This window comes from Brassica rapa, chromosome A10, assembly GCF_000309985.2.
Source record: "Brassica rapa cultivar Chiifu-401-42 chromosome A10, CAAS_Brap_v3.01, whole genome shotgun sequence".
Taxonomy (NCBI): Eukaryota; Viridiplantae; Streptophyta; class Magnoliopsida; order Brassicales; family Brassicaceae; genus Brassica; species Brassica rapa.
This window is the reverse complement of record NC_024804.2, coordinates 18,432,092-18,459,934: the sequence shown is the minus strand read 5'-3', so window position 1 is coordinate 18,459,934 and position 27,843 is coordinate 18,432,092. Positions and strand designations below refer to the sequence as shown.

Here is a 27,843-nt window from a genome sequence, read left to right as displayed (position 1 = left end):
ATCTGGGTGGGTCCTTGTGGTGTGATATATAGTAATAAACAAACCAAATCAGGACACGATAGATACCCCACCACCTCTGAATTAGTTACAAGGTACTGTGTAGTAGGTCTTGGAACATAGCTAGTTTATTTGTGTGATGAAAAAAATCCAATAATCCGTTAATATTGAAAAAAAATAGTTACTTTTTATTCAAAATAGTGAAATACTTCTTAAGGGATTTGGAATTATGTTTTAGCACTTATTTTTTTAATTTCCAAACACACATACTAGTTGGAGAGCATTTTAAAGAAAAATTTACTTTACCGAGTAGTATTATTTAGAAGTCTGTCAAGGATTTGGATTAGGTGAGTGTATTATCGGGTTTCATTTAAAGAAATTAAGTAGAGTAGTTGGATCATTCACCATTGCACATCATTTATAATATAGCCATTAACATCTTTTAATTGCATTCAATTTTTTGTAAAAAAACAAAATAAATCGAAGTACTATACTATACTATTCAAATATTTTGTTTAAAGTTTAAACCAATACAATTATAATGTATAAAACCTATCTTAAAACATTATTAAAATATATTATTACAAATATTTATCTCTACAGTTTCTAGTTTCTACTAATGTAATAAGGTATTAATAGAGAAGGTTATATGTTTGTAAACAAATAAACTAACATAATATTTATAAGCTCGTTACTTTTCAGTATATAAAAAGTTTTCTAATCAGTTAAGCTATAAACCATTTGATTATTAGACATTTCAGCCTTTGATACACATTTCCACATAAGATAACAAGAAAGTCAAGAAAATAGAGACCTAAATTTTGAGTAATTACATATACTAGTATATTAAATTTTATTTATATATATATTATTTTGTAATTAACTAATTTCCATAATTTCATCAGTAAAAAGTCAACAACTATAATTAATTTTATTAAAGTTTACAATTTACCATTATTACTTAATAAAATATATTATTGGTAAATTATAAATTTTAATAAAACTGTATAACGCACCAAATTCACGAAACTGAAAAAAAAACATTTTACAAAAAAAACAGAGGAGAGAGAGAGAGAGAGAGAGAGTGATGCTGTTGCAGCTTTAGCCAAAGATCTCACCTTTTTTCTGCAGCTTCCTCCTCCTTCATCATCTTTCTCGTGTGTTTGTTCATCATCGTAACAAACGCTCTCCGTTCGAGACAACAAGTCTCTCCTCCTTTGTCCTCCTCCAGATCGGATGAAGATGGCGACGAACGGCCGGTTCTTCACAATGGGGATCGTCGCATCATGGTACTCCTCAAACATCGGAGTGCTGTTACTAAACAAGTACCTCCTCAGCAACTACGGGTTCAAATACCCGATCTTCCTCACCATGTGCCACATGACCGCCTGCTCCCTCCTCAGCTACGTCGCCATCGCGTGGCTCAAGATGGTCCCGATGCAGACGATCCGATCCCGCGTCCAGTTCCTCAAGATCTCGGCCTTGAGCCTCGTCTTCTGCGTGTCGGTGGTGTTTGGTAACGTCTCGCTGAGGTTTTTGCCGGTTTCGTTTAACCAGGCGATCGGCGCAACGACGCCGTTTTTCACGGCCGTGTTTGCGTATGTGATGACGCTCAAGAGGGAGGCTTGGCTGACTTACTTCACTCTCCTCCCTGTTGTTACTGGTGTTGTTATTGCCAGTGGGGTAATATAGTCTCTCTCTCTCACTTCCTCTGTTTTGAACTGCATTGCAAAGGCTGATGCTTTAGAGAGATTGAAACAGTTTGAGTTAGCTTTAAGTGTATGGTTCATATCTTGCCATAAATAGAAATAGCATCCTAGTGCATTGATGAAAGTGTTCTAAAAATTGGTTCGGCAAATCGGGTATGAACGAAACAATTTTTTTTCTTTCAAATTAGTCATTAGAAAAATCGCCTAGGCGCCCGCCTGAACAATAATTCTCTACCATAGGGATTGATTTTTAGAACATTGGATGAAATTGAGTCACTTCCTCAGTTTTAACGAAGTTGAGATGAGAATGTCATTGTAAAGGATGATGCTTTAGAGAGGTTGATATTGATAAGAAGGATGAGCATGAATGAACTAGAAGGAGCTATATAGTTTTAGTTAGCTAAGTATGGTTCATTCAATTTATATCTTTCCATAAATAGATAATAGTTTTGGAAAAAGAGCAAACAGGGAGATAACATGAGCTGCTGATTATGGTTGGTTTAACTCGTATCTGGCCATTGATACCAGCTTAGGCATTGTTAGATTTATATTTCACATTGTTCTGAAGATACTAGCTGGTGTCATTGGTTAGATATGAGTTTAAATCAAACCATATTTAGCAGCTTATAAGGACTTACATAGACGTTTGATTAGTGGAGAAGATATTGCTCTTTTTGTTTGTGTGTTTTGTTTGCTTCCTAATTTGATGTTTCTTTCATTTTTTGGGTGTGTACAGAGTGAACCAAGCTTTCACCTTTTTGGATTCCTTATGTGCATTGCAGCCACAGCTTCAAGAGCACTTAAATCAGTGCTTCAAGGGATTTTGCTTTCTTCTGAAGGGTAAAGATAATGGCTCCTTGTAGCCTTGTTAATGTTCTATAATGTTAAAAGAGTATTGATGAAAGGATTTGAATTTGTGTTTTTGAAGGGAGAAGCTGAACTCAATGAATCTCCTCCTCTACATGGCTCCAATAGCTGTGGTGTTCCTTCTGCCTGCTACTCTTATCATGGAGAAAAATGTCGTCGGCATTACAATTGCACTTGCAAGAGATGATTTCAGAATCGTTTGGTATCTGCTATTCAACTCAGCGCTTGCCTATTTCGTAAACTTGACAAACTTCTTGGTCACGAAACACACTAGCGCCCTCACTCTGCAGGTAACATACAGTTCATCTCAGGCATTCTCGTGCTGTTGCTTGCGTTTCAGAATGATTTTGAGATGTGAGAGAGACTAATAAAACTCTGTTTTGGATTTGCTTTGTGGACAGGTGCTAGGAAACGCCAAAGGAGCAGTGGCAGTGGTAGTCTCCATTCTAATATTCAAGAACCCTGTTTCAGTGACCGGAATGCTCGGTTACTCCCTCACTGTCTGTGGAGTTATTCTCTACAGCGAAGCCAAGAAACGGAGCAAATGAGAACACCAAACACACACCCCAAGAATCATATTCTTCATTTTTACTTCTTATATATATGTTTTATAATTTTTTATCAACACACAGGCAAGTAGTCTCTTTTGCTGTTAGAAAAATCTTACACAGCATATCCCTGATCTTGTCCTAATGGAAAGTTGGGCCTAACGCATGGGCAGAAAGAAACCGAAGAAGCAAAAGCAACACAAAGATGAGTACCAAAGGCATGGTCTAGTAGGCTGTTTTGTCTAAGAGTAACACTGAATTAGCTTTTGTTTCTTTGATTCTTTTGACATTTTAGTTTGGTGATGTCAACATTTACAAGAATCACCTATTAAGTTAACTAATCAAAATTCAAAAGAGAGCAAGTTCCCCTTTTCTTTTATAATGTTCATTCTTTGAGAATTTCTTTATATTTAACTCTATATTATTATGATGCCATCTAAAGGTGCCAGTTTCACTGGTTTGATCAGAACCACAGAGTGTGTAGTAACTATTGTGACAGAGAATCAGAATTGGAAGTGATTTACAATTGCAGAAGAAAGAGCTAAAAGAGAGAAGGAGACAGGAGAGGAGTTAAATGTTTTACTGAGAGAACAGTCTTGTCTTTGTCTTTGTATGGTCAAATCACTCAGCTTGATTTCTTTTTCTGGAAACGGCAGCCATTGTCAATATCAAGTTGTAGGATCCCATTTTCACTACAGCATATCTCATTTTCATGATCCAATCCACACATTACTTTGTAGGGCACCCACAAAAATAATTTATTATTTAAAATTTTCAGAATCATTGACCAAAATGTGTGTATGACTTCAAAAACCTCATGGCTTAACAGTTAACACATGCATGGAACTTAGGACACTGGGTACGTTCGAACTTGTGGCCATTAAAAAAGATTACTGTTCTTCTCCAAGTTTCCAACACCCTAAAACCAAAACGACAGTTCCAAAATTAGAAGATGAATGTGATGGAAAAGACTCCACGTAGTCTTCTTGGCCCCCAAAACTTGTAATGTGACAATAACTCTGGACAGGTAAAAAGCAAGAGTAATATTCATGATAGAGAGGAAAAAGCCAAATGGGGGTTGGAGAGAGATTAATGAAGATTGATGAGTAACAAAAAAAAAGGAAGAGATGTTGAATTATATAATACTACTTACAATTCAGACAAAGAAAAAGAGTTGGGAGCTAGGAGATTGTGACAGTTGAGTTCTATAAACTCTTTTCAGGCACTTGAGTGGCTTTTTCATCTAGAATGAAACTGAATGTGAAAAGGAATAGAGAAAGAAAAGAAGAGATAGAAAAAGGGAGGTCTCTTTTGCAGGAGAGGATGATGATGATAATGACGAGAATGTACACACAGGACGTATCTATGCTTTTATCCTAAGGACACTCATTCATTCTATTAACCGGTAGATTCACTAGAGACTTTCCAATATAATTTTTTTTATTTTGATAAAAAATGCTTGGATTAATGTCATTTCTTTGATAATCTGGTGACATTTTATAAATAAGTTACAACACAAAATTTTGTTTGATATTCTGGTCAAGTAATATAGTGAAGAGTAACTGTGATTCTGCTATATCTTAACATATCTAGTGACTCTGCACTTCTGCAGCTCTACTTTCAAAGATTCAATTGTGGGCCACATTTTCTTAGGTACTGATTTGTCAGCAATTTTGGATTTTATAGCCTTTTTGAAATTATTTCTTTCTTTCCCAATACTTGCCATGCTCGTATCATCATGGAATTCCACTCTTCTTGTTTCTAATTAGGAGATTACAAACCAAATAAAATCAGTTTTACATAAAAATTATTTTATAAACAGTAAAGTGTGATTATAGATTAATGAGTTTTAAAAGTTCTACTATACACATTCAACCATTTGGAACTGGTTATTTCTAATTTCACTCTTTTATACTCCCTCCGTTTTTTAATATAAGTCGTTTTACAGCTATGCACGTAGATTAAAAAAACCATTAATTTCTTATATTTTATTAACAAAAACATCATTAATTATTTACCTAATCACAATTCAACCAACAGAAAAATATAAGATATATTACCATTGGTCATACAACATTAATTATTAATAAATTTTACATAGAAAACCGAAAAGGACATATAATTTGGAACAAAAAAATTTCTCTAAAACGACTTATAATAAAAAACGGAGGGAGTATTATATTTTCACCCACCGAATTTCTGATGTGTTTTTTTTGTGAAGTCATTAGGTTATTTAAGCACATAGAAGCATGCAATAATTTGGGGGAGAATAGTAACGTGGATGCAGATGTAATCACGGCAAGAGCTAGTAGACAATATAAATTCGTTTTATTCTTTGAATATGTCATTTTCTATGGTTTATAATAAGATGGACTATACATGAGATTACACAGGCCAAGACCACATGGAATGTTCTCCTTTATGTGTCCCTGCTGGTGAGATTTTAATTATTTTATCTTTCGACATGTAATTAACAAAACGGCAACTTATTCAACCATTTCATTTCTTGATAGTAAAGTCCAAACAAAACAATATAAAATGCAAATGACAACAAATGTTATTTACGGGTAGCTCGTGATGCAATGTACTGTTTAGGATAATATTTAACCAAGAATCTCATGTGACATATGCGTTTGCCTCCATATGGTTTATTTCCCTCCTTAGTGAAATTCATGCAAAGAATTTAATAAAGTTTTTATTGGATTTTTCTTGTCTTAATTCATTTTTATATTTAGAATTTTCTAAGCCACATTTATTTGTTTGTTTTATTTGATTTTCTTTCAAAAACAATACTATTAAAACGTATATGTCACATAGGATCCATAATTATATGTAAAACTAAAATCTAATGGACAATATGTTGACGAAATAAGAATAGATGCAATACAATTGATTTATGTCAATACAACAAAACTGTAAACCCGCAATAATTTACTTACTTTTATGAGTTTGATTCATCAATCATCCAAGGTACACTGATGACTCTAAATGTATAAACCAAACTTGTTCTACTTTATTTTTGCCTGTACTACTTGTGATGCTACTACATTCGGTTTTTCAGCATCTAGTTAATACGGGAGTGGGCAACACTAGTGGTTGTTGCTAACAAGGAACAAGATCAGCTGTCGAAAGACCACAAAAAATGAATAATAAAATAATAAATAAATTTTGAGAATGTTGGAACTTGTAAATGCTGAGTTGTAAAGTCATGGCAAGATAATCAGAGTAGTCAAAGAAATATAGTAACGTCTTTTTAATTGTATACCAAATTAGTTGTATCAACTAAAAAATGAATCTGGAAGTAAACGATCTACCATATACCTCAATTTGGAAACGAGTTTTCTACTTGCACGTTATAAAGTATGACAAGTTTGCTTTCACAATAACAAAAATACAACACTCCACCATATGGAAAAGGTAAAAAAAAATGTAAAAGTAACTGAAGTCGCGTCTTCCCAAATCTCATAGAACGAGATGTGCTCTCTACAAAAAAAAAATCATGAATTAAATTTGAAATTGGACATTTACTGATTGTAGTTACATAAAGACACGACTAATGATACTTGGAAAGAAATATTTAAGTTTGTTATATAATGTTTCATGGGATTAAATTACCAAACAAACAAACTACGTATATTGTATATACACAATCATAGCTGTATATGGACGGATCATGAGTTGTGTCAGAGCGCTGTCTTATATCAAATTTGATTTGGAACCTTCTTTTGAGGACCCAAAACTATAATAAAAAGACTTCTCATTGCTTTTTGATGTTATAAAGCTAAAAGAGCAAGTCCATATTACCATTATAATATTTAAAACCCGCGCAAAGCTAGTATCAATATTCGATTTAACAGTAATGAACTCATTAATAAAATGTTTTGCAAACACATAATGTTTCAGGACTTTCAATGTCTAAAAAGACAATAAGAGACACTTATGTAAATTAAATAAACTCAGCTATCAGATCCCCAATACTCGCCATTTATTACACCAAGACATTAATTTAAAACTCAAACCTTTCCCTTTCCTTATAATTTTCCACAAAATTAAAAATACCAAAAAAAAAAGGTTTTGTGTTTGCTTGCACTCGTGCATCTATAATACTTAACTCCAAAAATCAGGATATTTTTTTTAATTTCGCCCTACCTGAACCATTGTTGGCTTGCCTCGTCTCTTCTCTATAGCTAAAGAGTAAATTAATCATAGGCCAAAATGTTAACAAACAAAACTAATCCGGCCAAAAATGCTATAAAGCAAAACTAAAAGGACCTAAAAAATATAGTATTTTAAACAGCGCTGGAAGCGGAGGGACGGTGGGACCAAGCGAGCCATCTCGAGATCACCGCCGTGGCTTGTCGTTGTCTCGGCTCTCCTCCCCATCTCCTCCGTCTATCAATGCTCGTTAACTCCGACACACTTCTCCCACCAATGACCTCTCTGCCATCCTCCGCCGCAGCTAGCTTCCGGCAATCACTCAGAATCATCTCCGATCGGAGGTAGAGAAGATCAGCCGGCCTCACCTCGCTCCATCTCTGATCTCGATTCCCGCCGGAGATTATTATCCGGTGCTCGAACCTCGCCTCGAAGCTTTCCCGGTTCGAATTAAGCAACAATCCGTCTTTCCTCTGTTGATTCCGATCGAAACACCCGACGGCGACGGCGACGGAGTCCGTTTTCTCCTCCTCGCCGTCGTTGATCCTCAGAGAGCTATCGAGCGATCTCCTAAACGAAGACAACTTTCTAACGTCGTTGAGTCGACTCGCTCGTTCTCCGGCAGATGAATGCCGACCGGAGATACGACTCACGAAATCGAACCGGGTCGAACCGGTATTATTATTATTATTAGATTCTTCTCGACGGTTATTAGATAAACGGAGCTCGAACCAGGAGTTGCAATCACTGATCAAGAGGATATCTTCCGGGTCGACCCGGTAACGGCAAAGCGGGCAAGTGGAGTGCGCGTCTAGCCACGTGTCAACGCACTCTACGTGGAAAGCGTGTTTGCATTTCGGCAGTAGCCTCAAGACTTCCGTCGGTTCGAACCGGGCCAAGCACACGGCGCACTCTAGCCCTTCCTTGTGACCGCTCAGTGCACCAAACCGGAAAACCGGTAAAGATTCGATCACAGACCGGTCTATACCGGAGTTTTTTCTTCCAACTCCGCCTCCACCGTATCCTCCTCCTCCGTAGTATCTAGACGTTGCGAAACGCTGCGTATCGTTGACGTAACCGTTGCGTCGTTTGCAGTGTTTGACGTAGAGGAGGAGCAAGAAGGTGAGGGAGAATACGACCGTGAGGACAGCGATGACCACGGCGATTCCGGGCATGAAAGAGGAAGTGACGTTATGTCGTTGAAGTGGAGAAGGCGGCGGAAGAGGCGGTGGTGTTGTTGGGTTCATTATCACGACCGCCGTGGTGTTGTAACGATCATTGTCTGCGAGTGAGGAGTTGAGGAAGAGGGAGAGGAGAGAAACAAGAAGTAACGAGGAAGAAGAAGACATGAGTTAAGTTGCTTCTGGTGGGAAGAGACTGTCTTTTAGACTTAAAAATGGCTTTTTGATTTTAATTTTTTCTAAGTGCCTGAAAATAAGGGAGACACTTTTGTGAGTGTGAGATAGAGAAGGAGAGAGAGAGAAGGGCTTTTAAAAGGGAAAGAAAACAAAGTGAATAAAGACAAAGAGGATGGCATTAAAAACATGACTCCCTTCTTTCATCTTTCATACATTAATTGAATTTAAGAAGCTAATAGTGACAATGATGATATTTAAATTCATTATAGGCCTAGTAGTAGTAACTAGTGATGTTGATTTCATGCAGTGCAATTGCAGTGACTTGCATGTGTTTATCTCTGTGTTTTCTACTCAGCTACTTTCAACATGCATAAATGCTTTTATGAGTACATACAACGTTCAACAGTTTCAAATGTATTATTTCATGGAATATTGCAAAAGATTTTAGAACTAAGTTTGTTTTGATTCAAAACAAATAAAATGATAGCACCAAGTGGGTGAGCGTCGCTACTATGATCAATGCATGTCTCGATCGGAGTACTCTTGAAACTAAAGACTTGCTACTTTCAAAGACACCGAATTATAGCAAGCACTACTCTCTGCTCCAAAGCTTCTGAAAATGACATAATATTTTAGCCAACATATGCATGGCTGTGAAGTGTTGATATCTTCTTAACTTTTACTAAACTTGTAATCGATGTGATCAGACAATGAAAGGGTAATATCCTAGTCATGTGTATTTCGTTTTCTCACGATGCACTAAAGTGCTTAGACTAAGAAATGTGATTGGGCTCCCTAAAGTTTTCAGTTACACTTTCAGGCGATATATCTTTCTTCATTTCATTTGTAAAAATCATGTATTCTATGCCTTATTAGTATATAGTATTTATACAAACAACCATTTGAAGTTAAGATTTTCAGTTTTATGTGTACCCACCACCAGCTGTGAACACAAACTTCTGACGTATGTTATCTTCTTTGATCAGTTGCATAATTGTTATTTATTATTGCATTCACATTTGTAGCCCTGCGTACACTTGCATCGACCAATTCTCTTTGCAACTGGTGCTTTATCATCTTTAACACAATACTTCCTAGTTTCCTTGATCTTAATTTTCTGTCCTACCACTCTAAACATCGTCTATTGTGATATCATATCTGTAATATACATATACCTAAAACTAATCATTTCTACTAGTTTATGTCCTTTTATGATAGTTTTTTTTTTGCTAAACATTTGTTTAGTACACCAAAACTATAGTATATTTTAATGCATTTAGCTTTATTTTGATTCCCTTGTTATTCTGATAAATATTTAACCTCATTTCATGGTTTTTCTTCTCTTATGAGGTTTTAAATTCTTCTAATTGAAATAGATCATTTTGTTTCTTCTTCTATCAAAGCTTATAAATAATGGAAAAAAGCTTATGAATAATGTATCTATGCTTTTGCTATACTACATTTAGGCGATGCTATGTAATCACTTTTACCGTTTTACGTCAATCACCCGCAGCGTTTACGTCACATGAAGCCAATAAATTCTCACCGGTTCTGTCCCTAGTGATATTATTCGGGAGCTGGAGCTAGCTATTGCTTGCTTGCTTGCTGCACCCTTATTTCTAATTAATTTTTTTATGTAATCTTTTGGATCTATTTCCATTATTTGTATTTATACGTTACGGCCATTTAAAGCAAATGTTATTTATTATCTGGTCGGCACCATTTAAAGCAAATCTTATTGCTAATAAATTTTGGTAATCGTCGTGGTCACCCTCCCCCACAGATAATATATACTTCCGCCACCTAATTATATGATTGGAACAATAATCACCATCATAATCTTTTCAATTTTTAAAAATCACATTTATATAATCACCTCATTAGATTACAATATGAGTTTTAAAATGCTATTTGTACCAGTACTGGACCCAGATAAAGCCCATATTTAACCAAACTTATCAAGAGTCAAGAAAACCGGATCAAATCCTCAAACAAACCAGTAGTAAGGTTACCAAAAATAAGAGACCCGGTTTGATTAATTAGTCCATAGCTTTTTATATTACCCATTTCATTCGGCCCAGCCCATATAGCTAAAAAAAAACCTCGCAACTCCGTATACTGCGGAGCAAACGCAAAAATACAGAGAAAGCGAGAAAAAATCGCGATCGGCTTCTCCAGCCACCCCACGACCACAGTGTGGCCACTCAATCGCTGTCGCGTTTTCTGTCCGATTCCCGGTAACGTTTTTTTCCGTTTCTGTTTCTGTCGCGTCCCAATCACCGCCTGTTTGGGTCCTAACCGTTATCCCAATTATTCAAATTTCTTCAATTGCTCGAATTAGGGTTTCGTGCTCATCCCCATCCATCTTCGCATTTGAGAATTAGGGGAAATCTAGGGTAGCAGAATCACATTGTTCCTCCTAAAAACGCGTTTCATGTAATTGCGTCTGCGTTTATATGGTTTGTGTTCAATAAGTAGAACGATTATGCCAATGTAAGACTTAAAGTTTTGATTTTTATTGCATTTTCTCTGCTCTGTTGTTGTAATGGTGTAAGAAAGTGTAACACTTTATGTAATGTAATCGTTTTTTTATTGTTAGGAGTTTTTTGAGATAAAGATGAGGCCAAAGGCTGTGTGGGAGCCTGAGTACCACAGAGTGTTTCTTGATCTATGCGTGGAGCAGACTATGTTAGGGAACAAACCAGGGACGCATTTTTCGAAAGAAGGCTGGAGGAATATACTGAGTTCGTTTCAGGAGCAGACGGGCGCTATGTACGATAGGATGCAGCTTAAGAACCATTGGGATACAATGAGCAGGCAGTGGAAGATTTGGTGTAGGCTTGTTCAAACTGGTTATATGGGTTGGGATCCTGAGACTAATACGTTTGGTGCTAGTAATGAAGAATGGGATTACTATTTACAGGTTAGTCTTTATTACTTTTTGATCTTTGTTCAAGAAATTGTTACCTGGTAACTAGGCTTGTTGTAGATGACTAGCAACTTGGCGAATTATTGGGGCATAGGCGAAGTCTAGTCGTTATTGATTTAGTTTTTGAGTTTAATTATAAAATTATTTTGATGAATTATCGAAATTAGATGTTCAAAACAAAAGAAATTATACAAATTTGTAGATTTATATGAACATTGTTATTTAATTTAACAGATTTAAAATAATTTAGATCGATTCAAACCGATGTGAATAGTATAACTCGGATGGCTGCCTACACCGATTTTTAGAACCGTGCTTTTGATTATTTGTGAGAATGTTTTGGTGTTGAAAAAGCTGAAAGGGTGATTGCTTTTGTGTTACAGGAGAATCCTGATGCAGGGCAGTATATGTTGAGTGTTCCACAAGATCTCGAGAAGCTAGAGATTATCTTTGCCGGTAGTAATAATGTTGAGGTCAGAGATAATGATGATGAAGTCTTAAGAGTAAGGAAAAGGAGAAGAAGTGGTCATCATGAAGAAGAAGAAGCTGAAGAAGAAGATAACAGAAGCATGTGCAGCTCTTCTAACCCTCAGACAAAAGGGTACTGGTCTCCGTCCACACACGAGCTGTTTCTTGATCTCTTAGTGCAAGAGACTCTGAAAGGAAACAGACCAGACACGCATTTCAACAAGGAAGGGTGGAAAACCATTTTCGAGACGATTAACGAAAGAACAGGACTCGGTTACACAAGAGGGCAGCTGAAGAACCACTGGGACTGCACCAGGAAAGCTTGGAAGATCTGGTGCCAGCTCGTCGGAGACGAGGGCATGAGATGGGATCCGGAAACCGGTAGCTTCGGTGCAACGGAAGAGGAGTGGAGAAACTATATCCGGGAGAATCCGAGAGCAGGACAGTTTCGTCACAAGGAGGTGCCTCACGCTGATAAGCTCTCCATCATCTTCAGCGGAGTTATAGAGCCTGGAGAGACATACACTCCTCCCTCTAGGAAGAAGCTCCTCCTCAGGGAGCGTTCCGAGTCGCCGCGGCTTCGAGGAGATGAAGCGGATTACGAAGAGAAGCCTGCTAAAAGGTTGGTGAGCGACGGTGTGTTGCAGGAGAGTCCTGTGTGCGTTGAGATGGAATCGGCAAAGAGGATGTACTGTATTGGGGAATGCATTGAGAGCCTTAATGCGATGAAGGAGGTGGAGGAAGGGAGTGATCTCTACATGTTTGCTTTGGATCAGTTCTTGAAGAGGGAGTATAGAGAGATCTTTCTTGAGCTGAAGAAGCCTAGTTTGAGAATTGCATGGTTGCAGAGACTTCAATCTGCAGCGGTTTCACATACCACAACTTGAGTTTTTCAATCTTCAAGTACACTTTTAAAACCTCTGTTTCAGTCTGGTCTATACCCAAAAGTTATATTTTATTTGTTGTTACTTTGATTGAATGTATTGAAAATTTAGACAAGTGGAAGTATCATGTTAATGAACTAGATATGTTTAACAATGGTACATGGCTAATATAATATTGCACCATAACATATAGTTGACATAGTATTTTTGTATATTAAAACTAATTTAGTCAAACACCACTTCTTATAAAATATCTAAAATCTAGAATGTGCTTGAACACAACATTACAAATATTAAACTCTTCCATATAGACAATAGGAGAGAGCAGAGCTTGGATGATGATTGGCAGAGAAATGGTTTCGTTTACATGACTGGAGAGGACTCAAAATGAAGGAAGGGAGCCACCGACAAATGCAGTGTGTGAATGACGTGAAAGTGGCTTTTGAGAGAGTTGATTATTAGTAACTTTTGAATCAAAAAGTTAAAATAAAGCGAGTCACGACAAAAACTATACCAAAGTGGGGGGTAAAAAAAGGATTAGTCGCATCGCAATAATTAAACAAAAAGCCCTTTTAGGTTTAGGGGCAGACCCACTCTTTCCTTTTATATTAAAAATATTCACATTGTTATTTACAAAAGGCTTTGAAGCGCGCCAGGTAGGGGTCGAACCTACGGCCTTCTGCTTAGGAAACAGACGCTCTATCCACTGAGCTACAGGCGCTCATGCATTCAACATTGTGACCTAATATCTAAATTAAAAAACAAAACCTCCATACTCTCTTAATCTTTTTTTTTTTTTCCACCAAGTTTTAATTTTATTAAAAGATACGGGCCAAGCCCAATGGCCGAAGCCCACATACAAAGGCCCACATTACTACTAATCGGCCAACCAAACAAAACACACCAAACCCTAAGCCCAAATTGGCAACCCCGGCCCAAGCCCACCTACTCGAACCCATCACCGACCGACTCTGGGAACGCGGGCGTCGAGGAAGCTGAAGCGCGCCACGTGTGAAGATCTTGACCGTCAGTGCGCCACGCGTCGCTCCGCCTCGACCCGACCGTCACCGCCTTCCCAAGCCGCCGTACCCAACCACTGAAAATCTCGGTTCGCCGGAGCTCTGAATCCCTTCGAGCCTCCACCGAAACCACATCTCTTCTTCACCACACTGAGAACCTGTCGGAGAGCATCATCCCGCTATGGAGAGCTCCACCGACGGCGAATCTACAACCCTAAAATTCACAACCCGATGAAACCTCTTCCGCTCCATGACCAGAGCCCATACTCGAGCAACCAAACCCCTTCGAGACACAGAAGCCGACGAAGTAAGACTGACGGAGCCTTAACCTCCCGGGAACTTGAACTGACGACGGCGAAGTTATAGTAACTTCCGCCTCTCAGCGACTGAAACCGGCGTCGGCGGAACTAACTGAGCCTCCACCTCCCGGGACCGAAAACACAAACCGCTTCACCTCTCCTCCCTTCAGACCTCCGCGTCTTCACACCAGTGACAGAACCACCACCAAGGGTGACTGACCAGAGCTCAAACAAGGCGGAAGCCGTCAGAAACGAAAGTGAAACACAAACGGGGACTTTTATCTGAAGGATGACGGTCTCCGGCGACGGCACGCACGCTCACGCGCCGGCCGATCGCCGGAGATCTACTTTCTCTCTCTTTCGCTACTTTCTCTCTCTACTTTGAATATCACACCTGCCGACTCTCATTGTTTTTTCTGCCACTCCATACTCTCTTAATCTTTATCTCACTTTTTTTTTTTTTTTTTAACTCTTCTTTATCTTTGCTACATATTTTTGTTTCTGTCCATCGGCGGCTTATGAGATTTTTTCTTTTAAAAAGTATTACGTAAGAAAAGAAAAAGACAGAATAAAGTGACGTTTTGGCAAAACAAAAGAATGAAGTGATGTCAAGCTGTGACGTAGATGTTTATCTCGAATAAAACCTTTAATTAAGCTACACATATATAACAAGAAGTTTGTAACAACCACGCTATTTAAACCTTCTTTAGTATTGTTTGAAAATTTTCTGTTTGATTTAACTTAGCCTTAAGACAATAAGTCAATAACCACCAACACGATGTAAGCTTACAAAGCCAATGCACACCTATTACATACAAACTATCTTTAATTAGAATATTTTATGTATTGCATGTCATATTAGAAGAATACCTAACAAAAACGGTGAATTCTAGTGGTCATCAAACGTTTGGAAGGATATGGAATGTTTTGCTTTGTAATGAACTACTTAAATAGATTTATTGTTAATTTAATTACATGTCATTCTTTTTAGCATCCTCTTACAATAAAATGAAGACAAGTAGGAGAGTGGAGTGGTTCCATTGGCTACAACTTTACACTCTCTTTTTCTATCTCTATATTACAAACCACAAACACCTTCTTCTTCTTGCCCTTTGCATCACTATCTCTCTCTCTCTCACACCAATCTTTCCTACTATTCATCTCCCTAGCAGCCCACTTTTGCAGATTCTCAAGGATTCTTCTATGTTTTAAGTCTTCTCTCTTTTCCAGATTCTTCATTTTGTGCTCAAATTTCTCACCAAATCTGGTTCTTTGATTCCTCCACTATACTATATTCGTTATTTCCTCTCTTTTTATTCCTATTTATCATTAGATTCATATAAAAGAACTTCAGTATTTCATTCAACCCGCATATCAAAGGAGACTGACTAATAGCCATTAAAAGATGGAGACTCTGCATCCACTACTCTCTCACGTGCCCACTTCTGACCACCGGTTCGTTGTTCAAGAGATGATGTGCTTGCAAACATCGACCTGGACTAAAGAAGAGAACAAGAAGTTCGAGCGAGCCCTAGCTATATACGCTGATGACACGCCAGACCGCTGGTTCAAAGTTGCTGCTATGATCCCTGGAAAAACCATCTCAGATGTCATGACGCAGTACTCTAAGCTCGAAGAAGACCTCTTCGATATCGAAGCAGGGCTTGTCCCTATCCCTGGTTACCCTTCAGCTGGATTCGATCAGCTCGTTAGTCCCTATGACCATGATCTGTATCGTAAACGTCCTAATGGAGGAGCCAGAGGATTTGATCAAGATCGAAGGAAAGGAGTTCCATGGACGGAGGAAGAACACAGGTGAAGAGAATCTCTCATTTCTTGACATACAAGTCACGCTTCCTGGTTTCTTGTGTAGCAAGTTACTTCTCTGTTTTCTTCGTTTGCCGATGATTTGTTTTTCTTTTCTCGTTTTTATACGCAGACGATTCTTGTTAGGCCTTCTCAAGTATGGAAAAGGAGACTGGAGAAACATATCAAGGAACTTTGTCGGATCGAAAACACCAACTCAGGTTGCAAGCCATGCTCAAAAATACTATCAGAGACAGCTCTCTGGTGCTAAAGACAAACGCCGGCCTAGCATTCACGACATCACCACCGTCAATCTTCTCAACACCAATATCACCCGTCCATCTTCTGATCATGACCGCTTCCTCCAACAACCAGATGAATCAAAACTAGGGTTCACCGACAAGGGTAATGCAGAGGAGGGAGTGATGTTTCTTGGTCAGAATCTTTCCTCTGTCTTGTCTCCATACGAACCTGCGTTTAAGTTCACCGGAACAAATGTTTATGGCGGTGGAGCTTACGGTCTCGCCAGATCCTGAAATTTAGCAGTTATAAAGAAGCGAGAGAAGGTTGGATTATGAAATTGTAATTGTTGCATCTAGTTAAACGAAAATCTCAACAGTTATGTTTTATGGTTGAACTTAAAACGCTTATGTTACATGATTAGATGAATGTGACTATGTGGATATGCATGTTTGTGTTTATCGAATAAACATAGATTAGCTATATATATTGTCCATGTCTTTTTTCCAAAAGGATAACTAATGGTGAAAAGGACTAATTGGTGTGTTTATGCCTTAACATGCAACTTTAACGGTCAGTCGTTTTCTTTGAAATTTTTTAACTTACTAATAGTGTTATTATCACGTTAGTATTAAAGTTTCAATTCAAATCTAAATCAAACATAGTGATAGTGTTACCAAATAGATTCAGATTTTGTTTGTCTCTCTAGTACCCTAGGTCTCTAAACTCTACATGGAGCGATATGCATTAAACTTTTTCTAACCTTAATATTGATACTTTTATAATCTTGTATTTATTTCGTTGAGGATATATATTGTATGCGTGTGTGTGTGTGTGAGTGGCAAAGCTGACCACTAAGTCGTTAAGGGGAATATAATTTGAAGCTGAGTCTGCATTCCACTTTCGGCCACAAAGAATCACATTCTTTTTTTCACCTATTATACACTACACCAACCCTTTGCTCCCTCAAAATTGTTAAAGATTATAAAAGTGTGTCCTTAATTTTATTACAAGTGGAGTTTTGTGTTATACTCCGGTTCCAAAACGTAATTTAAATGAACAGTTACAATACAATACTATGAACGATTTTTCCAATTTTATATCAGAGGACAAGATGGTTGATAATGTTATATCATGCTTATTTTGTGGGAAAAAAAAAGAGAGAATAATATTGATAACTTTAATATAGTTTTATAGTGAAGGCATTTGAGAATAAAAGAGAAGATATTCTCAAGAATTTTAACTTACCGACCATGGTTGAAAAAGTCTCCCACTTTTTAATCATGAGCAGTAACATTCGTACGGATGTTCCATCAGTTTACCGCAACTTTGCAGAATCAGTCGGTAGACAGTCATCACAAGCGAGAAATCTACATGAGTTGCACGTTGTTTGTGATTTTTCGAGACAGCAATCTTGAGACTCTATTTATTTACTCCATTCAGAGAACTAGCCAATAAAAAAACCCATGAATTAGTTAGTAAACGGAAGAAGAATTATGTGGATCGCCTAGTCAATATAGCCATGATCTGCCCCAACCTATCTCTTCTGTCCATCTCCACTTCTCTTAGTAGAGTGGGTGGGTAAACACTTGTTAACCAGAAGAACGAGCTGAAAACATGTGCTAAGTGTCAAATTATCTTAATAAATAGTAATCCCTCCGTTTCGTTTTTCATACTTTATTAGAAATACATATCATATTTTAGTTATCAATGCATTATTTTTCATTATTAACTATTCTCTACAATTTTTAATTAATAAAATTTTAATAAACATAATTATGTCTTTTGAAGATTACAATTTACAATTACTATAGACATTTGAAAATATAAAATATGCATTTTTTTGAAACAATTTTTTTTTTAAACATAGATTTTTTTGTTGACGGAGGGAATATCATTATAGGATTAATAATGACCCTTTTGTTGGAAATTTCGACACATTAACGTTGAAACTTTGTATCATCTTGAACCCTCCCCAGTAAAAGGGCCAAGCCCTAAACAACTTGAAAGATTAAATAAAGAAAAAAGACTCTTTGACACATTTTGAATCAGAACAATTGAGAGAAACTCAACACCCTGAAACAGTCTCGACTTGTTCTTCTTGAATAAACACCACACAGCAGCCGCCTTCATCGCTGCGGACAATGAAGTTTACGTTAAATCACATCTGATCAGCGCCGTTTAGCTGGAGATGGGTATGGCCACGGGCTTCGAGTCCTCTGCTTTTTCATGTTCCTTGTTCAGTAACTGAAACATATCATCCCAACAATACGTTCACAAAACAGATATGCAAAGACCAACCTTATTCAGTTGGCTTCCTGTTCTATTCCTACACATTATTGGGTGCTGTGCTAAGAACATAAGAAAGAGTTAGCTCTCTAACCTTGTTGTTGATCAAGTTGTGAAGCGCAATTACACTCCTGATGAGTGACGATAGATAGATAACGAGCATCATGTCATTTGTTTTCACTGCGCATAGTAAATCCAGTAAAGACTCATGGGATCCAATGCTTCAAGAAAGCAGCACAAAGTTAAATAACAAGTGACTGAAGAAACTCACCTGAGAAAGCCTTGACCAACTCGTTCACATTCAGGTTTGGAAGCAAGTTGAAAACATCCTGCAGTTTTTAAGAGGAATATTTCATTAGATAGAATCCACAATACTAGACAGGGTAACTACAAAACCGCAAAGATCAAAACCGAAAATGTCCAGAAGATTACACCCATAATTCGCAGAATCAGAAACTAAATGAAAATATGCAAGTTCTAACCTGCAGATGGTATAAGATCTCATGATTTAGAGGAAGCTTCCCTTCAATTACAAGGTCAAGGTAGCTCCTGATCTCCCTAAGACGTGCGTCCAGCCCCTTCAGAGCAGTAAGTTTGGCAGAGACCTGGAGTAAAATACAATTCACATTATCTCAGTCCTTGAGCAGTAACTAGTATTATGTTCATATAATAATTCTGCAAGAACTTCGATATGAATCCCCCAAGGCACCAGTCATAATTTCAGCAGACAAATAAAGGGATGATCATGAACTAAATACCTCAGTCGCCAGGGTACTGATAGTTGTGTCTTTTACATCCCTGAGTAAGTGTTCCACGCCTGTTAGAGAACGACAGGTACATGTCAGAAGCCCTTACTCCAATGCAATCACATAAGACAGACTTTTTATACGTTAGACTTGTAAACCTTAGGGACATACCAATTTCCTCGACTTCATGAGCAGCAATTTCTGTCGACACGTGAACAAAGACTTTCTGGCTTTTTTGAGTAGCATTCTGAAGAGGCAATAAAGTATTTAATTAAGCTGATTAGATCATATAAAAGGATACAACTGCAAAATATGAAAAAGATTACGAAGAGAAAGTTTTTTACCTCCTTGACCTCCTCCACGGCATAGTAAGCTTTAGTGGGGATTCCGAGTTCTTTAGGCTGTACATCAATGATGACCAGCACCGGATTTGGAACATAACTGCATCACCAGACGCAAAAACAAAGCTTCTTAGTTGAAAATCAAACAGGAGCTACAAAAACAGCTTTCTGTCATAACTTAACGGACCAGTCTATCCTCAATACATCTCCCATGTCAACATAACATAAGGTAGCCAATAAATCTGAATGATCAAGGTGGAAACTAACCCACTGAACAAAGCATGAACGTCCAAATCGTTCTCACGAAGTTTAGGACCTGTACTGTACCAACCTACAACATGCTCCTTGGCTGAAAACCAAATAACTTTCTGTGAAAAACATAGTTTCAACATTGTAAAGTACAGTCTAAGCTTGGTCTTTCAGAGAAGAAGTACCATTAATTCTCTTGAACATGTGGAACATTGACTCATGGTAGTTGTGATCAAGAAACCAGATACTTGGGTCCTTGTCATCCTCCTCAAAAGGCACTACAAAATCAATAACCCAAACATCAAATCAATTGCTAGTTACAGTGTCCAGAGATAAGCATCTCCAACAAAATCAGCCACAAAGAGTTGAACTTTACTAAACAATTACAAAAAACCCCTAAATTGCTACTATCTATTGATCTCGCTAGAAGCCCAATTACGAATCAAAGATGTCAACAGAATCTGAGATCTGAGCATAGGGAGAAGGAAGGCGCACCTGCGTAGCTGTTGGTGACGTCAACGACACCACGAGAGCTGCTCCCGAGGAGAACGCCGACGACGCGCTTGCGCGAGTCCTTAGCGACGCGGTTGTAATGGTCGACGATGCTAAGCAAGACGAGTGGGTGAACGACGACTTTCTCGATGGTTCTTGCTGATATCTGTTGCGTCTTTATCACATCCATTGCTTACTAGTAACACGAATCTCCGGCGAAGGTTTTGATGAGTAGTGAAGTTCTGATCTGGTTTTTAATTCACGACGGAGCTTCGAAGTTTGCTTCTTCTCCAGGAAAACCCCTCTGAGCTAATTGTTTGTCGTTTTATCCATTTCTGGATTGGGCTTAATATTGTTAAGGCCCATTAATCGAATGAAATAATCTAAGCAATGTGTTTTTGTTAAAAGCCCAAGCCCACTTTGTTTTTTTTTTGAGAACCAGCAGCACCACAAAGATATTTTCAACCTATTTCAAATTTGCAATATAGTTTTTTTTTGTAAACCATATGTTATAACATTCTCTCTTGCATACCTTATTTTGCATGTGACTTTTGATTAACTGGACATATATAATAAACAGTACAATCGTTTGGCTGACGTTTTTTTTTTCTTTTTTAATGTGTTCTATTAGCTGATTTGATCGGCTCTGGAAAGGATACACTTATTAATATAAAATAGATTAGTCCAAAATTGTACCATACTGATTTTGATTTGATGTTACCAACCTAATTAAAGACTCATCAAGGGAAGACCGTTGAACATGACAATGAGTGATGAGTAAATAGATCAAGATAAATCATGTAACAACAAGCAACAGTAATTAATTTAAAAACAGCAATAATTAATGGGTAAACTCAAAGTACGACTATAATTAGGGTTTATGTTGTTACAAGTACAAGTTTCCTCATCCCAATCGCATGGTTGCTATGGCTCGTACGTAATCTCACTACATGCTCTTAAAGTCCTACACACCAACCTCCATTATAACTTCCCTAACATTTTGATATTTAATTTATTCATTACGACAGTGATGCTAATTCTACCGCATCGTCTGCTCGGGTTCTTAACACTATAACTCCGCATATTGGGTGTGTCTTCATTTTTTTCGCATCCACAAAGAACAGTTGATATAAAAACCATTCATAAAAAGCTCAAACGAAGATCCAACGGCGGATGTTCCATCTCAGCTCCACACGATGAGTAGGTAGAAAACACCGTCGTATTGACATGCTCTCGTATGTATTCGTTGTGGCTCGTAGCAGTAATGTTTGTTCTCGCTCTTTCAACATTCGACAATGGGAAGAGTTGCAACGTCTCTATCACCTTCTCCTCTTTTTCACAAGCTTCAAAAGTATCTATAAGAAAGAGAAAAAAACACATGTTAGCATACGTACTTGTAAAATAATAAGTAATGTGATAAGTACAATAGAAATGTAAAGAGATCTCTATTAACCTTTAGGTGGTGGTTGATGATGACGTATGTTGTGTCGATGAGGAATAGAGAGATTTGTTTCTTGACGATGATCAAAGTCGACGGTGGAGATTTTACGGCGCTTTTGTCTTTCCCTAGCTTTATGGTTTTGGAACCAATAAAACACGTTCTTGCTTTCGATCTTACCGTAGAAACTCAGCTCCATAGAGATCTTCTGAATCTGATCGGTGCTCGGTGTTCGTAGCCCCGCCTTGAACAGGTCCGTCAGAAGCTTCACTTGCTCCACCGTTGGATTCCACCTTCCACACTTTGTCCCTGTTCCTCCACCTCCGTTGTTGTTATCACCTAACCCTCTAGCTTTAATGGAGAATTCTCCTGACGTCATTAGATCTAGTAGCTTCAAGAATAGAGTTCTTAGTGTTTCGTTTGAATATGTTTAAATGTGATTAGATGCTTTAAGATGGACTTAGTGATGTAGATGTACGAGGGTTTGAATATATAGACATGATTAGATGGTGTTTCTTTTTTATTTTTGTAGAAAATATATTTTTGGTTATTATGATAATCATAAAGGAATAGCAAGGAGAAAAATTAAATAAAGGGAATGTGTCTGTGTTTTGAGTTTTGTGTCGTTTAATTAGTGTTGTGTAGGATAGAGGTAGAAGAAATAAAACAGAATCAGTGCGTTGTATATTACGAAATGCATGCCCTTTTTGGGATTTGGAAGAGAGTGATTTTTCTGAGATTTTGATCGTTTTCTTCATCATACTTAGCTAGGGTTCTGTGCTACGTATGCATATGCATATACGTAAGTAATTATACCGATTTGGTCGTTGATTACTTTCTTGTAGCCATGTCCAGTGGCTGAATAAAGTTTCTTATATTGTAATTTAAGCTATATTATATACTAGCGTGTCATCAGTTATTGTAGTCCGATCATCTAAAATTAGCCGCAAAAATCAATCTAATAATTTTTTTTAATATTAGTGATCAATATACTGAAAAGCTGATGAATTAACGGAAAATTTTCCACAAAAGCTGTGACACTTGATAAAGTAATCTGGTCGGCACTGGTGATTATAAAGTTGAATGGAACCCATTTTAAAAATATATATCGAAATTAATAACTCAACCTGTCTACAAAAGTACACAACTTAATTCCTAGAATGCAGAAACATCCAAGTTAGGTGTTTGTATTATAGAATTGTAAGTATTTTATTGATAGAATTTTATGTGTATTAGTCTTATTAGATAATAATTGTGTTCTTTTGGATGATATACATCGTTTTCATATTTGTAATATATTTATGTACTTAAGATAAAACTTCTATCATATGTTATGTTAGATCACATTCTATATATATATGTACGTAACTATGTTTCCATAAAAATGCTGTAATCAGAATGACAGGTGGAGTAACTTAAGAAAAAAATACTTAAGATGTGTTTTAGGCCTTTGGTATAGAGAAATATTGTGAGTGTACGTGAGGTATATTACTGGTGATGATTTTGAGGAAGACATGCACGAGACGCTAAGCGAAGACTAAAGATGCAAAGAGTAAAATGACAATTCGAATAAAACCAAGCATTGTTTTTATAAACAAGAGTCTATCTGCTACACAACATACTAATACGTACAAACGTTATATTATATCACATTTTTTGAAATTCAATTGCAAACTTAAAAGATCTATTTGGCCTCAAAGTCAAAGCATACATTGGCGTTTTTCAGTTGGATTCATCCATAAATTAACTATTAGATAACAGTTAATTTTCATACTTTTTGTTAGAATTTTTTCACAATTAACTTGCATACCATTATACCATTTCCAAAACAATAAAGTATATATCTTTTACCATTTCTAAAACCAATTGTACATGATTATAACCAAACATATAAATACATAAATATAGATATGATATGTTATATTGTGCTATGTATACAAGTTTACAGAAAACGTGATTTTATTTCTTTGCTTTTATGTAATTAGCGGTATACTTTATATATGATATGGTATATAAAGTAGCATATAAAAAGTTAGAGAGTGTGTTCTTATCCTAGTCAAAAAAAGTGGAAGGTGGTCTCACATTGTAATGCCCACTTACATGCAATTCCCAATGATTTTCCATGCATCATTACTCTAATATACGGATTAATCAATTAGTAGTGAACAAATGTATCTTTTATAATCAAGATTATATAATGTTTATGAGAAATAAAGCTTCAGACGACAAAAATTTGGCTACTAGTTCTTGGCAATGGGTGTTTTATCTCTAACTCCTAGGTCAATGTTCTTTCTCTATATTTTCTTTGAAGAATTTCAAAACACGGCAAGTAAAAGAATATGAAAACTCAGGAAACAAGGCCATGAAAATTAATAGTACTAAGTAGTCTAAGTAATTTTGATTTCATGTTGGTGGAAATCAAGAAAAAGAAAATGAAAACTCAGGAAACAAGGCCATGAAATTATGGCACGCTTGAAAATGTAGGACAAGGAGTAGAGACAGAGACCCCCCCTACTCTTAACGAAGATTGGGAAGGTTCCTTTTTTGATCTCCCTGATTCCACGTTTGTCGCCGATCCATCCAACATAACTCCCAAAACTTTAATTCCATTCTCTTATTTACAACTTTGTAATCTCATATTTTTTTCTTTAAATCTCTATAGTTTGCCATTCATGCTATAATATTGTTTTGTAATTCAGATATTTAAGATCGAAACTGCTATAGTAGTTTTGGCATTTACAATTGCTATATGAATTCAAAATGGGTATATCGACGTCAACTTATAGGAACATTATTTATGAAACATTATCGTTAAATGGTGCATATATAAATGTATCTGATGAAAAACGGTGATTTATTACTAGTTTATTACTTTTCAGGATGTAATAAAAAATTTCTCGTTGAGAAGAGCTTACCAGTTACCATATGTTGTTCGAAATGTCACCGACTCACCTAATCACAGTAGTTACCTTTATCGGAATTTCAATAATCTTAATTGGATTCATGTATTATTTTCATAAAACGTACGTAGGTTATCAGCAACTACCTTTTATGGTGGAGACTTAGAGCAATGAAAATGAAGAGCATATACGTTTATGAGTTTTAAGTTCCAAACCCCAAAACGCTATCTCGTTGGGATCACCTTAATTAGATACTTAACGAATTAACTGAACTTTTTAGCTTATAGCACGATAGGGTTTTTGTATCTCTGTAAACTTCTTACGTATGTGTATTCTCATATGATCTTGCGTTTTGGGCCCAAGTTTGTCTGAGTAATCTCTCACGTTTCTTAACCACCACACGGTCCACACCTTTCGTCGATTGCCACATATTAAAACAGGACACGGTTCAACAAGAGTTGCCAACAAAACGTTCGATCGACTTCGCGATGTTCTAACTAAGAGATCAGAGGTTGGATTTTGTAGATTTTGTCAACTTCCTATCGATTTGTATCTGCTGCCTATTGTCCGACACTAGAGTGTCCGATTGAGAAATGTCGTGTCTTCCCGCAGAAGATGAAGGCTCATGAAAACCGGTTGTTGTTCCTACCCAGTTTTGTTCAAAACTATCATCTAACAGTTAGGTTTTGTCTTCCTTCAGGTAGCCAGCTCATGTGTATGTCCTAATTTTCCATACCTGATCAACTCTTGATTGTGTTCGACGCTTTACGGTCAAATTACGTATAATAAACATATGGTGTTTTGTTCCTGACATGCCAAAGCAGACACAGATCACACCATTGCCCCAAATGGAGATGTCCATGTTACAGGAAAGTGTCCCAACTCAGGAGAACTATAGCCAAAACCGAGCTGTTGCGCCTTCACAATGTCGAATCAACAATAACAGAGCTCAGTGGAATATTAACGCATCAAGCTAAGATGGTCACTCAGCGGGGAGAACTAGCTATCAGGTTCTTTACCCACAACCTGACCATATTCCTGAGGTTCAGGGAACACTCAGTTAACACTCAACACCTGTGGGGTTTGTGGAACAGAATCGGTGACAATATGGATGAATCGTTAGTTAATGTAGAGGGAGCACGCAGTGCCCTTCTACAGCATCTCACTGGAACTTCATCAAGCAGATGGCGCAGTTCCTAATTGTTTTCCTATTCTTTGTGGCTTGAAACGAAACTATTATATATCTATTCCTCCTGGGGTGTATATCAAATCTACAACTTCAACTATACAAGTGGAGTTCACAAAACTTCATTTTGTCTACAAGATCCAAATTGATGAAACATTTCTTTGTTTTGCTACCTTACACATGGGAAATGCAGGGCAGAGCAAAAAATAAGTCTTATTCTCAAATACACACATAATAACGTTTCATAATAAACATCAAGAACCAGTAATCAAACGTATATGAAAAGGTTGCGACTTTGGAAATCAAACTCACCTTAGAGGCATCAACAAAATAACTCAAGACGTTAGTAAGTAACATCTACATACCTCAGAATGATCCAACACACAAGTTTCTCAACTCGGATTGTGTTTACGCAGCAGCAGCTGAATCAAACCTCCTCATCATGTCACAATGTGGCGTCTCACGAACATACCCCCACTGCTGTCTCTGAAGCTCATACCTACAGTTCTGTCCCAGTATAGTCAAGTAATCTCTCTCCACTTGCGCCTCAACCCTCTGCCTCTCGAGACTATTAATAGGATACTCCTGCTCGAACTTAGCCGACCTCACAAAGTAGTTAACCCCTCTATGCGTCGTGAACTTGTGCTCGTACTGGTACGAAGCAGAGAGCGAGTATATCGGCTGAGGAGACGGCATAAAGTTGAGTAACAGTATGAACACCACGGGTAGCAACTGGAGTAGGACACGTGGATTAAACCCTGTAGTATCAGACGCTTGATTAGTAGCTGCTCTGTTACCTCCCCCAAAGTTGAACGATCGGAACTGAGTAGCTCCTCCTCCTCCTCCGAAGAAGCTTCTGAAGATCTCGTCCGCGTCGAACTCGTCGTCATAGAAGCTGTGGTGTTGCCTCCGGCGCGTTTGGTAGGAAGGCTCGTCGGAGCCGCTGACGTCGTACTTTCTCCTAGCGTCGTCGTTGGATAAGCACTGGAACGCCTTGGAGACGGATTTGAACGCTTCTTCTGATCCGGGAGCTTTGTTCTTATCGGGGTGGACCTTTAACGAGAGTTTACGATAGGCTTTCCTCATGTCTTCGACTGAGGAGGTTTTCGCCAATCCGAGAATCTCGTAGTAGTCCTTCTTCGACTTGATCTCCCTCACGATCGCTCGTTGCTCTTCTGTGAACGACGCGGAGGAGGAGGAGGATGAGGCGGATGAGGAGGAAGATCCGCGTTGGCGAAGAGACGGTTTAGGCGCGGTGGATCCGGGCGACGGAGATTGATTGTTCAGATCCGAGAGGAGATCGTCGATCGGGAGAGAGGGATCGAGGCGACGAGCTTTCTCGAGGAACTTCACGGCGCGAGATCGGTCGCCTGCTCCCATCGCGTCCTTGCCGATTTTTAGGCATTTCAACGCGTCGTCTTTGTTGCCGTCCATGTTCAACGGTGAAACGCAACTTCCCGATGAGATTATCGGGGGGATGAGGCTCCTGAGGAATTAGGGTTTCACGCAACGATCGGAGCTCATCTGAGATTGTGAGGATTTCGACTTTGCTTCCTCTTCTCCACAAGATCTTTGAAGAAGCCTTTCTAGAGAGGAGAGTTGAAGAATGCTTGACGTTTTCTGTATAAGCATGAGAACTTTGTGTCGGTTGAATTACTTAAACAACAATGCGTTTAATGTTTCAAAACGCGTGACGTTTCAACATCAAGAAGGGGAATTTATAAAAACGGCGAGTAAAAGAAGCCCGCGTGTCGTTTTAGTCTTGAACCCATTTATGATATGGGCTTGGGCTGAATTTCACACTTGGACTTGAACATTCCCATTTTAAAAACAAAAGTTCAGTGCGTACAAATGGTTTCAAGTCTCTCGACACGGCTCACGTTGTTAGCGGTTGTTCATTGTCGTGGCATTCTACCGGGTGGT

At 37.8% G+C, this 27,843-nt stretch overlaps 7 protein-coding genes and 1 non-coding gene across 9 annotated transcripts; 3 read left to right on the top strand and 5 right to left on the bottom strand.

Annotated features, from left to right (window-relative positions):
* The first annotated feature begins 989 nt into the window (after positions 1-989).
* On the top strand, positions 990-3,496 carry LOC103846922 (probable sugar phosphate/phosphate translocator At3g11320). The gene is made up of 4 exons (XM_009123934.3): positions 990-1,680; positions 2,443-2,546; positions 2,635-2,863; positions 2,975-3,496. The coding sequence occupies exons 1-4, from the start codon at positions 1,234-1,236 to the stop codon at positions 3,119-3,121; spliced, it is 927 nt and encodes a 308-aa protein (XP_009122182.2). The 5' UTR covers positions 990-1,233; the 3' UTR covers positions 3,122-3,496.
* A 1,303-nt stretch (positions 3,497-4,799) lies between these two features.
* LOC103846921 (RING-H2 finger protein ATL43) lies at positions 4,800-10,164 on the bottom strand. Its single transcript, XM_033281886.1, has one exon. It carries the CDS (start codon positions 8,623-8,625, stop codon positions 7,411-7,413), a length of 1,215 nt encoding a protein of 404 aa, XP_033137777.1. The 5' UTR covers positions 8,626-10,164; the 3' UTR covers positions 4,800-7,410.
* A 571-nt stretch (positions 10,165-10,735) lies between these two features.
* LOC103846920 (L10-interacting MYB domain-containing protein) lies at positions 10,736-13,069 on the top strand. 2 transcript variants are annotated; one of them, XM_009123932.3, is made up of 4 exons: positions 10,736-10,871; positions 10,976-11,127; positions 11,234-11,557; positions 11,947-13,069. In XM_009123932.3, the coding sequence occupies exons 3-4, from the start codon at positions 11,252-11,254 to the stop codon at positions 12,916-12,918; spliced, it is 1,278 nt and encodes a 425-aa protein (XP_009122180.1). In that variant the 5' UTR covers positions 10,736-10,871; positions 10,976-11,127; positions 11,234-11,251; the 3' UTR covers positions 12,919-13,069. The 2 variants fall into 2 exon arrangements, with proteins under 2 accessions (XP_009122180.1, XP_009122178.1); XM_009123930.3 differs by lacking the exon at positions 10,976-11,127 and having other exon boundaries at positions 10,744-10,871.
* A 494-nt stretch (positions 13,070-13,563) lies between these two features.
* TRNAR-CCU lies at positions 13,564-13,636 on the bottom strand. The gene has a single exon. It is a non-coding gene; the product is annotated as a tRNA-Arg (tRNA).
* A 1,773-nt stretch (positions 13,637-15,409) lies between these two features.
* Positions 15,410-16,829, top strand: LOC103846919 (transcription factor DIVARICATA). Its single transcript, XM_009123929.3, has 2 exons — positions 15,410-16,048; positions 16,173-16,829. Exons 1-2 carry the CDS (start codon positions 15,639-15,641, stop codon positions 16,573-16,575), a joined length of 813 nt encoding a protein of 270 aa, XP_009122177.1. The 5' UTR covers positions 15,410-15,638; the 3' UTR covers positions 16,576-16,829.
* A 1,312-nt stretch (positions 16,830-18,141) lies between these two features.
* Positions 18,142-20,706, bottom strand: LOC103846918 (26S proteasome non-ATPase regulatory subunit 7 homolog A). Its single transcript, XM_009123927.3, has 10 exons — positions 20,400-20,706; positions 20,090-20,182; positions 19,923-20,004; positions 19,659-19,755; positions 19,486-19,561; positions 19,327-19,385; positions 19,051-19,173; positions 18,840-18,897; positions 18,663-18,748; positions 18,142-18,526 (listed from the first exon to the last, which is right to left on the bottom strand). The coding sequence occupies exons 1-10, from the start codon at positions 20,584-20,586 to the stop codon at positions 18,461-18,463; spliced, it is 927 nt and encodes a 308-aa protein (XP_009122175.1). The 5' UTR covers positions 20,587-20,706; the 3' UTR covers positions 18,142-18,460.
* Positions 20,707-21,006: 300 nt separating this feature from the next.
* On the bottom strand, positions 21,007-25,829 carry LOC103846917 (WUSCHEL-related homeobox 7). Its single transcript, XM_009123926.2, has 2 exons — positions 21,850-25,829; positions 21,007-21,751 (listed from the first exon to the last, which is right to left on the bottom strand). The coding sequence occupies exons 1-2, from the start codon at positions 22,211-22,213 to the stop codon at positions 21,537-21,539; spliced, it is 579 nt and encodes a 192-aa protein (XP_009122174.1). The 5' UTR covers positions 22,214-25,829; the 3' UTR covers positions 21,007-21,536.
* A 279-nt stretch (positions 25,830-26,108) lies between these two features.
* LOC103846916 (chaperone protein dnaJ 49) lies at positions 26,109-27,552 on the bottom strand. Its single transcript, XM_009123925.3, has one exon. It carries the CDS (start codon positions 27,352-27,354, stop codon positions 26,329-26,331), a length of 1,026 nt encoding a protein of 341 aa, XP_009122173.1. The 5' UTR covers positions 27,355-27,552; the 3' UTR covers positions 26,109-26,328.
* Between the last annotated feature and the right edge of the window lie 291 nt (positions 27,553-27,843).

Bases quoted from the DNA above. Each gene is read 5' to 3' on its own strand.
- LOC103846922 (XM_009123934.3), top strand. From the start codon at position 1,234: ATGAAGATGGCGACGAACGGCCGGTTCTTCACAATGGGGATCGTCGCA. The intron at 1,681-2,442 runs GTAATATAGTCT...GGGTGTGTACAG, and splicing joins GTGTTGTTATTGCCAGTGGG to AGTGAACCAAGCTTTCACCT. The intron at 2,547-2,634 runs GTAAAGATAATG...GTGTTTTTGAAG, and splicing joins ATTTTGCTTTCTTCTGAAGG to GGAGAAGCTGAACTCAATGA.
- LOC103846921 (XM_033281886.1), bottom strand. From the start codon at position 8,625: ATGTCTTCTTCTTCCTCGTTACTTCTTGTTTCTCTCCTCTCCCTCTTC.
- LOC103846920 (XM_009123932.3), top strand. From the start codon at position 11,252: ATGAGGCCAAAGGCTGTGTGGGAGCCTGAGTACCACAGAGTGTTTCTT. The intron at 11,558-11,946 runs GTTAGTCTTTAT...TTTGTGTTACAG, and splicing joins AATGGGATTACTATTTACAG to GAGAATCCTGATGCAGGGCA.
- LOC103846919 (XM_009123929.3), top strand. From the start codon at position 15,639: ATGGAGACTCTGCATCCACTACTCTCTCACGTGCCCACTTCTGACCAC. The intron at 16,049-16,172 runs GTGAAGAGAATC...TTTTATACGCAG, and splicing joins TGGACGGAGGAAGAACACAG to ACGATTCTTGTTAGGCCTTC.
- LOC103846918 (XM_009123927.3), bottom strand. From the start codon at position 20,586: ATGGATGTGATAAAGACGCAACAGATATCAGCAAGAACCATCGAGAAA. The intron at 19,386-19,485 runs GTATGTCCCTAA...GTTCTCTAACAG, and splicing joins TCATGAAGTCGAGGAAATTG to GCGTGGAACACTTACTCAGG. The intron at 18,527-18,662 runs GTTAGAGAGCTA...GATATGTTTCAG, and splicing joins ACAACTTGATCAACAACAAG to TTACTGAACAAGGAACATGA.
- LOC103846917 (XM_009123926.2), bottom strand. From the start codon at position 22,213: ATGACGTCAGGAGAATTCTCCATTAAAGCTAGAGGGTTAGGTGATAAC. The intron at 21,752-21,849 runs GTTAATAGAGAT...TCTTTCTTATAG, and splicing joins TCATCAACCACCACCTAAAG to ATACTTTTGAAGCTTGTGAA.
- LOC103846916 (XM_009123925.3), bottom strand. From the start codon at position 27,354: ATGGACGGCAACAAAGACGACGCGTTGAAATGCCTAAAAATCGGCAAG.